Here is an 11,688-nt window from a genome sequence, read left to right as displayed (position 1 = left end):
CTATTTCATTTAAAGCATAGACTTTTTTTTCTTTTCTAAACTACACTTCAATCTTGATATAAAAAATAAAAGAGAGTCATTCAAAATAAAATCTCAATTAAATGAATGATATTTTAGAAATGATCTTATTAAATAAGATAAAGTTAGCTAAATTTTACTTATATTTGAGATTTCTTGTATTTGAAACTCAAAGTAGTATATGGAGAAAATAGACTCACTATGCATTAATAATGTAAAATATTTTTACATCGGCATCCAATCATAATGTATTATGTATGATAAATTTGTTGACTTTTATGATAATTACCTTAAAAAGCATATCAATGATTTTTTTTTTGTTTGGAAATGCTTGTGTATTATATATTATGGGTATGAAGTGGTATCAAAATTATATTAAAGCATAATGTTTTCAAAGACTACCAATGGTTAGACCCTATTTTAAACCTCGACTTAGATTGCAATCAATATTGATTTGTGACTAGATTATAGTCTAAAAATGTTTTGCACTATTAGTGTATGATTACTTTTATTTTTCAATACTTGATTTATTTTTTCTTATAGAACTAAAAAAATGTCTGTAATTTATTGATAATTCACTTGGAACAAAATTAATCAACAAATTAATGACCACTCAATAGCATGTAAATATCCGTCAACACCCTTTAGCATTGTATTTCTGATCCTTTTCATTGTGTATATGATTTAATAAGAAACTCTATTGGAAGGAATAAAATTCTCTTTTATAATCTATACACTCTAGAAAGAATTTCCTTTCAAATTAAGAAAGAAAAGAATTAGTTTTATCTTGGTGGTTGGAAAACATTTTTTTTGGGTAACCATGTTATATATAGGTGTGGATGGTAGAGTTTTTATCAGTTTTACTGATTATTAATTTTTGCTGAAAACTTAACTTACTACTTTTATAGAAATTTTCTCACTAATATTTTATATTCTAAATATTAAACATTAAGTGATCGATCCTTGCCATATATAAATTCTCTCCAACAGAAATCCTTCTTTTTAATTAGTCTAAATAAATAATTTTGCAGACATTAAATATTCATGCTTTTCTGCATAGTATTTTATTTGTTTAAGTAAATAAGATCAAACCCTAAATTTTTTTTTAAAAAAAAGTAAACTAAAGTCAAGCTGCTAAAAAATATTACATTAGGATGATGGATCGATGATGCATATATAGCATTTCTAAATGAGTAAACGAGACTATAAATACTATTGTCATTAATCAAATTCACACTTATTAATTATACAATACTTTGCACTTTGCAAGCTCTATAATGCAGGAATTCCTTCAACTTTTCACCATGCTTTTCTACATAGAAACGAAATTCCGCTATCAATTAGATACTACCCCTGACAAGCTTCTGATAATGACCACACTAGGTGTGCATCATCCTTGAACCCTACCACATCACTAACCATAGAATAGAATATAATAATAATAATAATAATAGTATCATTAATCGTTAATTTTCCACCATGCATCATAACACACGAATGATCACAATCAATTAAACCCACCACACTGGGACGATGATGATGAGAAATACGAAACCCCATCAGATGTAGAAGCCGTTCCATTCGAATCAGACAACATTTGCTGCTGAGGAACAAAGCCACCACCATACCCTGAAGAATAATTCACCATCACCTCATCATGATGATCATGTCCACTATGTTGTGGCTTATTTCTCCGTTTCTTCTTCTCATAAGCTATGCCTCTCGCCTTGGCCTGCGCGTCCCTCACTTCCCTGAGGTACAGCCTCACTGCGCGTGTCCCGAACGGGTTCATCTCCGGCGTGCCGCCGTTCTCCTCGAAGGCTGCGCGTAGCCGGCCGATGAGCGCGTCGAGACTGCCCCACGCCTGTCTCAGGGGACACGCGCAAGGACCCGGAGGGTGGGAGTTTCCGAAGTACGCGCAGGTTTCGGCGTGAACCTTGGTTTTTCCGAACTGGTCGAGGTAGCGGAGGAATTCCAGCACGTGCGCGCCGCTGCAGCGCGAGAGAGTCAAAGGTGGTCGGTGGTTTTTCAGGTATTGTCCGAAGGTGTTCCAGTCGCGCCGCTTTTGTGACTCGTACCGGCTCAGAGGTGGAGACACACACACTCGTTGTGGTGTTAAGGGCAATTCGTGGTCTCTGTGTTGTTCTTGTCTCGAGGAGGAGCTGTGCTGGTACACTGACATGGCGGCGGCAGCGGCGGCGGCCACGGCAGCTGACATGTTAAAGTTCTTCTTGTTTTTCTTCTTTTTCTCGGTATGGAGATTTTAGGGTTAGGAAAAGCACATGCGAATGTGATGTTATGATGTTGCAGTTTCTCTTTTTCTTCTGATTTAGGGTTTGGGGAGTAGGATGTGTGTGTGTTTAGTACAAGATGTGTTTTATGTTTGGTGAAAGATATATGTATATATAGAGTTTATCTCAAGATATGTTATATATGTTTGGTGAAAGAAAAATATATATATATATATATATATAGAGAGAGAGAGAGAGAGAACTGATAAACATCTACCTAAATTTCTGATGGACTAGAGTAGTAATAGGAGAGGTAAGAAGAATGAAAAAAAATGGAGAGAAAAAATAATAAATGTGATAAAATGATATATGATTAATAAGAAAAGAAAGATAAGAAGAAAATAAAATAAAAATGAGATAGAAGTGGAGGGTGGGTATTTATAAATAATTTTTAGGGTTTTATATATAAAATTTTTGTATTGTGTTTAATTTGGGATATGTGGCCTTGGGGCATGCAGTTCAGGTGGATGTTTAAAAAGATTTGGTTAGGATTGTCTAAAGCCAGCTAGCTTAGAGAAGGTGTAACATCCCAATTTTTAGTAAATAAATTTAAAAAGCTTTTTAGTAAATAAATAAATAAATATAGAACAAATAATAACCTGAGTATCATAGGTATAAATAGCTATGTTAAGTCAGATGTCTCCTCTTCCCCTCATTTTCATTTTTCTCTTTTCTCCACTCAAAACCCTTTCTTTTTCCCACAGCTCACTAAACTTGTCTCAGAAAAACGACGATCTCAGACTCGTTCACCGTTGGATCGTCGTGAAATTTGAGCACCACGTTCGCAACCCAATTTCAAGCATTCGCACCATTGGGAATTTCGATATCATGTTTGAGCTGAGAGAAATACCTTTCGCATCGTAACCTTTTTCTTTCCCGCAGAAATCCAAAATGGTCTCAGTAAAACTATGATCCCGGTTTCGTTAACCGTTGGATTTTCCTGAAATTTTGATATGTGGTTCGTGGTTCAGTTCCTCACACCTTCACCGTTGGGATTTGCGAGATAATAGTCATGCAGAGAGAAAAAGGAATCGCACCAAGACAGTACAAGCGAAGGCTTCAATCCCTTCTCTGTCTCTCTGACGTTTGGGAACACTATCGGAACAATTAAAAAAAAATTGGAGGAATCTCAAGGAACCACTAGAGATGCTGCTATCGCTGGCTGAAGACTCGTGAGTCTGCTTCGAGGTAAGGGATGAGTTATTCAGGATTGAGGATTAGTGAGAACGTGTGTAGGGATCTTTAGAGATATCAATTGGAATGAGTTTTGGGGTGTTTTTGCAATTTTCATTTTATCCTTATAATTATTACATTGAATTATATATGTTTGATGAATTAGTTGATGTCCCAATGAGAAATTGCTGTGAAATTGATGTATTCTTGTGTTGAGTGTGAACCCCTTAAAAAAATTAAGCTATTTTTATTAACGTAAAATGTATTTTAAATAATATTATTCAATGACTTATTTTATCCAAATTATTATCTTGTTCTAATTTTTCTACGATGATAATCAACATGTTATGTGTATATAATTATTGTAATACTAGAATAATAAATTAAAGAAAATTGTAAGGTTAATGCCTAGTGGTAATTTCTTTTGATGTAATATTAAACTAATTGTTATAGAAATTCTTTGATTAAAAACAATGTAGTTTAATTTACTATATACATATACATATATATGTTTTGTATCATGCAAATATTGTTATTATGTTATGTGTATATGAGTTATAAGGTGTAATAAGTTATTATAATGGTATTATAATATTATTGTGAAGATTGAGTAGTACAAAGTCAAATGTGTCAATTTGTGAGATACATGTAAAAATTAGATGGTTGATGTGATATTATGAGATGTTAAATTGTGGACATGATATTTGATCGTGAAAAAGTGTGTGTGTTTGACACTTGATGTGACAATAATTATATTGTGAGCTATGAATTATACAATAAATCGACCAGTGTTATCTTGAGAAAAGCATTGATGCGCAATGTTTAAGAGAAAGTGTAGGTTTCCTATTCAGGAATCAGTGTTAAATTGTAGCACAATATGTGTTAAACGTGTTTGAAACACGAGTGTGAGGTCGTGCGTATTGTATAATTCATGAGCAGTGCTTATAAATTAAATATGTGATGAATTGTGGAATAATATGTTACCTTGAGATTATAATATTGTTATTGAGATTGAGTAAAAGTGTAAAGTAGAACAGGTGTTGAATTGTGAGATATGTGAAAATATGTGATGATGGATTGTGACATTATGAGATGTGAAATTGTGAATGAGTTTTGGTTGTGAATAAGTGTGTGATTAACTCTTGATGTGACATTATTTGTGTTGTAAGTTGTGAATTGTACAATAACCCGACCAGTGTTATCTTGAGAAAAGTGTAAATGCACAGTGTTAAAGAGAAAGTGTAGGTTTCCTATTTAGGAACCAGTGTTAAAGAAAAAGTGTAGGTTTCCTATTTAGGAACTAGTGTTAAATTGTAGCGCAATATGTTGTACGTGTTTAAAACACGAGTGTGAGGTCGTGGGGATTGTATAATTCATGAGCAGTGTCTGTGTGCTAAAATGATTTTAGGGGTTGGACCTGAATCAGAAGGGAGAGGCCCTGACAGACTCTTCGGAGTGTAGGCCTTGGGGGTCACCGGGTTTGAGTGCTCCTTTAAGCCTATGCTGATCCCATATGGTTGGAGCATTCTCGCAAAACATCGTGACCCTGACTAGTCTCCCTATGATCTTACTTAGTGAGAGTGACCTGACAAACGCATTGTGTGGTGTGTCTTGTTATGTACTCATAAGCGCCCCAGGGTGATTTTTCACTGACATTGTACCACATTGCATATAGGCTTGAGTCTTAGCATAACTGTTGCATACGCTTGCTAATTGTTTATTATGAAATTGATGTGTTATTATGTCTTGATCGGAGTGTGTGATTCTTGTGTATTGTGATTGATGATTGAAAGGTGTGATTGATGATTGAAAAGTGAATTTTGAATGACAAAGTGATGAAATAATGTGAGATATGCTAAGTAAATTATATTTGGCTACTATATGTTGTCTTGTTTCTCTCTAGTAATTAGGAATGTGATAACTCACTTCCGATTTGCTGTTTGTGTTTGGATCCTGTGATGATCTTGAACTTTGTGTTCGGGGGAACAGATGAATAGGTGGATGACTATGAATAACCTCATGCTAGAGGACACGGAAACACAACGCTCTGATAGGATGTGACATTAGGATATAAGTTCTATATTAATTGTATGAAGCTTAGACGGCCTTGTTTGAGCCGAGATGACTTTATTATTTATTTGGACAAGTTTGAATATGATGTAGAAGAAAGTGAATGTGAACCTTTTACCCTTTTGAAAGGCTTGTATTTAAAAATGTTTTAAAAATACTTTTAATTAATATTTGAATTTTTATTCCTTTATTAGTATATATGTGAGGGATAGAGGGTGTCACAGAAGACAAATTTGAAGTCGGTGATTTTAAAAAGATTAATGATTGAGTTCAGAGTTCTTCCCCTACGGTCAAAGATGAAGAGGTAGGGGTTTGGTATGATTTTGATAACATGGATGGATCCATCTAAGTAGGTTGAAATTTTTGGTCTTGTTAACCAGGGATTTACTCAATCTAGTAGAGAACAAAGGAGAGGGGTGGGGGGATATAGGGGAAGGTAGAAAAGGATGATAAGGAATTTATAAAACTTAAGCTATGCTAAGAGGAGGAGGATTTATGGCTGAGGATGAATGAGGTATAATAGGGTAGGCAAATTTTCTAGCTATAGGGAGACAAAAGAGGGGTCCATGCATTAGAGAGCAAGTGATGGCAGTTTGAATATCACTTCAAAACGTCTATGTCAATCATTGTTGATCCGTCTTGTTTCTTTCCCTTCCTCTATGGCTTTAAGGTGGAGAACAAAACAAAAGTGGGGAAATTGTTTAGGACCTACCTCTTTAAGTAAAGTAAGTACAATTTAGACCATTATACTAGACAATTAATTGTCAATTTGCACTTGGAATCAAGCGTGACTCGCTTAACCCGATACTAAAAAGGGTTAGGACAATTTTTCTTTGCACTTGCAGGTGCCGCGGGCCAACATTTGTCTACACAATGCTTGCACGAATTAAATTGATCATTTCGTACGATATTTTCTTTACTCTAAAATTAATCTGCTAGTTTTGAAGAGGATACATATGACTTGCTCCATATACAAAACTGGACTTTTTTTCGTTTCATATTTTATTTGATTTTTTTCCCATTCTTCTTGTACGTAAGCATACTTAGGGGAAAAAAGGCAGAAGAAAAAAAAAGGAAAAAAAGATAGATGTAATAAATAAAAAGATGAAAGGAATATATGTGTGTGTGTGTATATATATATATATATATATATATATATATATATATATATATATATATATATATATATAAATTAAAGATTCTTAAAGCCAATTTTTTTTTACATTAACAGTACTCCATGAAGTATATTATACGTTAATATATAAAATGTGTGATTTAAAGTTGTGAAGAAAAGCCAGTTAAACTAAACCAGACCATAACTAAAACCAAATTATATTTAAAAATCTAAATAATGTAAATCAATCTTTAATTAAATCAAAGCAATTCACATTGTAACAAATGAATTCAGTTTTTTTATAAGTGAAAGAAATTTATTAAAAATGAGGGAGGGCATGGGTACTCAAACCCATATGCATCTAGTAGTGAATTTCGGACATGTGCATATACAGGACATATATAGGGTTCTGAAAAAGAATGATTCCTACCTTAAAACTAAACCCATGCCAAGACGTCACTTCAATCAAATCTAAAAGACTAGTCATTTCAAATATCCATTCCTTAAAAAGGATGTTATTTCTCATATGATCACACAGCGTACAACATGCCACACATAAAACCCCAACTTCCAATTTGTTTCCCATAACAACATCGCAAGCATAGCAGGACCACCAGCACCCCTATCTACAAATAAACTAAATACAAGACACCAATAGTCAATAGATTGGACAAGATGAGAAGAACAAGTGATCATAATACTCAGATTGGTTGAAGCAAAAAATGCATACATTATCATGCGGTACGTGGATCACTCCCCTAGCCATGACCAAGATTTACCTAAGAAGGAACCTGTCTAACAGAATGATATGGCAAGACTTTTAAAAGTTCTTATTTTGTATTTCCATAATTTTTTAAAGAACACAACCGCATTCTCATTAAAAATTTCTATAACAACCAGTACCTGCAAAAGACAATAGGTAGATAAATTAAGTGTGGGAGGAGGAAAAGATTTTTGGTCGGCACTGTAAGGCCGTTATACAATAACAACACATAATAAAATTTTACTTTAATATATCCCTAAAATAAAGAATTTAGTAATTATTCAATAGTTTGAAATATTTCATATATTATAAATAAATGAAGCCTTACATAAATAAATAATTTTATTCTTCAATATAGACATCTATAAAGTATAACTAATGATGACTAGGTTTTCAATTTTCTTCCGTCTCAAAAGTTTCTTCCTCGAATCTTGAATATAATATTTTTTTAATGAGATAATAATCTCAATGAATAAAATAATTTTTAAAAGAATTTACAAATAGTATTATTCCCAGCTGACACAATAAATGAAAGAATAAATACATACTTATAAAATAATCACATTATTCACAAACCGAAATAACACTCTAGTAAATAAACACTAACATTTCACTGTATTTAATTCTTTATCAAACAAACAAATATTACAACACAACTCAGAGATTTTCAAAATTACTTGACTCAACTCTTTAGTTCCCAGACAGGTGTGAATCTCAAATTCTTCAAAGGATCCATCAACTCATATCCATACAATAACATTTCATTGTCTTTCCCATCCCAAGTGGAGATATCTATTATCTCATCTCATCCAAGATAGCAGTATCTCATATCTCTTTCCTGTTTCAAATAGAAGTATCTCATGCATATTCAATTCTCAAAATAAAAATACACTATCACTACTCCCCAGACTATGATGCTTAATTCACACATAATTACAAAACATCATTCCAGATAATTACCAAATAAATACTCTAATTTCACACACACTGGAAACACCACTTTCCATCTGACTTGCATGTGTAAGGCATGCCACCAACATTCATCCTAAGTCAAGATCGAACTCTCCATCAGATTCCTAATTCTATTACTTATAGCTTCCTTGTTCGTAGACAAAGCTGATATAGAACCTAAATTTTACAATCATCACAGGAATTAATTCATGCAAGGATCAATGTATCAATTTATCGATTTATGATCGGTAACTCGAGAAGATGTGTTTCCAAAAATCTATACTATGAAGTTTAGAAGAAGAAAAAAAAAGTTGTTTTATTCACCTCTGAAAACATAATAATTCACATGTTCTTCGTTTATTATTCTTGTTCTCCATTTAGTGGATCAACAAGACTATCTTTGTTTTTCTCAATCCTATATTGATCTATTAATTTTCTATTTTTTGAGAAAGATCATCTATAAAATTTTAAGAGAAGAGATTATCTATCTTCATATAAATACAATAGTATATGATTTAAGATTGGACACCTGAGATATGTTCTCAATAGATTTGACTAATCAAATCTTTTAGGATCACCAATTCAAACATAACAAATATTTTATCTAAACTAGATATATAATATTATATTATTATTATAATAATTATCTTCACAATAATAATCTTTTAATCCTTTTAACTATTATATGAAACTGCTACACTCTCTTTTATAATTATTAAATAATCTCAGTCATTCTTATACTAAACACTTAATTTTTTTAATGATAAAATAATTATTTAACTCAATCAATTTTAAATAAAATAATTAAAACAATCTTTTTTTTACAAGAAATGGTCATTATTTTTTTAATTCAATTATTTTAATGATATTTAATGTTACATAATACAAGAATTATATATATATATATATATATATATATATATATATATTATAATCATTTTAATTCAAATAAATTCTTATATTAATAATTTTTAAATTAAAACTAATAATAAAAAATTTAGGATATGAAGTTACATGCACAATTTCCTCCTCCCACATAGATAATGTTCTGCACAATTTCCATAATGCAAGAGAACCAAAATTTATCTACAGCTAATATAAGGACCTCATATCAAAATACGGTATATATTAAATTAAACAAAAAATTATGTGCAAGTCGTCTCATATTAAATGAAATAATATATCAATAACTCAATCTAATAGTACTCTATTATATATGTGGATCATGTAATTAAGCTATCATCTCTTAAAATTAGTCTTAAGATTATGAATATCTATTAATAAGAAAAAAAAGAGCAAGTGGATTAAGAATCACAAAATGATGAGGTGTAAGAGGTACTTTTTTTAGATGGTATCACAATATGTGAGTATCATGTAATTAAGCTACCATCTCTTAAAATAAGTCTTAAGGTTATGAATATCAATTTAAAGTTATTTTAAGACTTATTTTAAAAGATGATAATTAAGCTACCATTTTATTCTCAGATAACAGTGATTTAGAGATAATGACAAGTCTAGATAAAGGTATAAGAGGTATACAAGATGAGGTCAAAAAAGTTATTGAAATTAAGTAAACTAAATAAGAGATGCATTATTTATATAATATTATTTTATAATAATATTTCTTTCTTTATTATTTTTATTATATAATAGTCTTATTTCACTTTTTTTCCTCTTCTTATCTTTGTTGATTTTTAGTGTACAAATTTTTATCTAGAAAAAGTAATGCAGAAAAAAATAACAAATTGTTAGGGAAGAAGAGACAAATTCAAAGAGGGGGGTGGGGGAGGGATCAAAGGTTATTAATTATATGATAAAAAATATGATAAATGTTACAGGTGAATTGAATCAAGAGAGATTATGTATGGAAGTTGTGTCAACTCTTCACATGTGACACAAGTGAAAGTCAAATATGTGTTGATGCTTGATAGATTTTGCATTGCATACGATGAATTAGATGTGACCTTTTGTTGATTTATTTTTAAATAAAATATCATGTGAAATAGGCATGACATATTGTGATGCTATACCACATGAAGATAGACACTTGTTTTTTTTAATTTTTAATAATGTTCACCTGAATTTTCATTTTAAGGTATTAATAAAAAAATAAAAAAAACTGAATTTTTCATGATACATAGCCTAAATTATTTTAGTGATTGCATTTTTTTAACTATACTTTTGAAGAAATTGTTTTAATATCAATTTTAGGTTAAAAATAAAAATAAAAACCCAACTATAATACTAAATTCAAAAAAGGGTAAGTGACGAGTATAATTTTTGGGGACGATGTACTGATATATTTTAGAAGTTATCTCACTTTCTCTCTCACTATATTGGAAGTGTCTATAGTCTTTTTTTTTTTAAAAGGAGAAAATTCCTATATAGTCTTTAGAGTGATATTGATGTCCTGAAATGAAACTAATTAAAAATAATTATATATGTTGATTACTTTCATAAGAAATCAATAAAAATAGCTAATAAGCACCTAAATCACATCATTTGATTGATTTGATGATAATTATTTTAATTTTTTTTAGATTGTACATATTTTTTATAAGAGATAATCTTATTTAAATTGGATAAATTTTTTATAAATAATAAAATTCTTTTCACTCAAGTATATATCCATGACTCAAACTGGAGGGTTCTGACTAAACTGAAACAATTTATACTGTTGATGTTTATAGTTTGTGGTATTTTAATTCTTATTTAAATACACAATTATTCTTCAAACTCATTTTTCTGTTCGTTTTTTTTCACTTTTTACCTTTGCCTCTTTTTTTCTTCGAGTTTTTTTTTTTTTTTTTGTTAAAAACCTCTTTAGCTGTTCATTGGAAACCAATCTTCAACTTATCTTTTGTAGCACGAGAATGAGATGAACACTTAGGCATTTGTAAAGTTTCAACGCGTGGATGGCTTGGAAAAGAGAACCAACAAAAGTGAAAATATTGGCTTTTTGAGAGTTAAAATGCTACATAACCCGAGTGTGATGCTGGGCTTAGTGGCAGTGAATTTACATTGGAAATTGCTACGTACATCATTTGTTTTGCTGGTACACCCAGCAAACATATGTAATTCTCATATTGACCTTTTGTAATTGGTTTACAGATCCACAATCTGTATGTGGCATACGGATTGTCGATCCGTAATTGACTTATGGATTGCGAATCTATAAAAAAATTACAGATCGGCCCAATCCGTATGAAGCTTACAGATTGCCCAGTCCAAAAGTGGCCCATATGATTTTTTTTAATTTTTAAAAAAATATGTTTTACGAATTAATTTAAAATTAATGGCCCATATAA

General features: G+C 31.0%; 1 protein-coding gene across 1 annotated transcript; it reads right to left on the bottom strand.

Annotated features, from left to right (window-relative positions):
- Window positions 1-1,219: 1,219 nt before the first annotated feature.
- Window positions 1,220-2,459, bottom strand: LOC114412616 (protein LIGHT-DEPENDENT SHORT HYPOCOTYLS 4-like). Its single transcript, XM_028376578.1, has one exon. It carries the CDS (start codon window positions 2,234-2,236, stop codon window positions 1,526-1,528), a length of 711 nt encoding a protein of 236 aa, XP_028232379.1. The 5' UTR covers window positions 2,237-2,459; the 3' UTR covers window positions 1,220-1,525.
- Window positions 2,460-11,688: the final 9,229 nt, after the last annotated feature.

The sequence above is a fragment of the Glycine soja genome, chromosome 5, assembly GCF_004193775.1.
Source record: "Glycine soja cultivar W05 chromosome 5, ASM419377v2, whole genome shotgun sequence".
Lineage (NCBI taxonomy): Eukaryota > Viridiplantae > Streptophyta > Magnoliopsida > Fabales > Fabaceae > Glycine > Glycine soja.
Note: the sequence above shows the minus strand (reverse complement) of the source record. Positions and strands in the feature narration are given on the sequence as shown.

What these genes read in the sequence shown, in the direction of transcription:
- LOC114412616 (XM_028376578.1), bottom strand. Translation starts at nt 2,236, where the DNA reads ATGTCAGCTGCCGTGGCCGCCGCCGCTGCCGCCGCCATGTCAGTGTAC.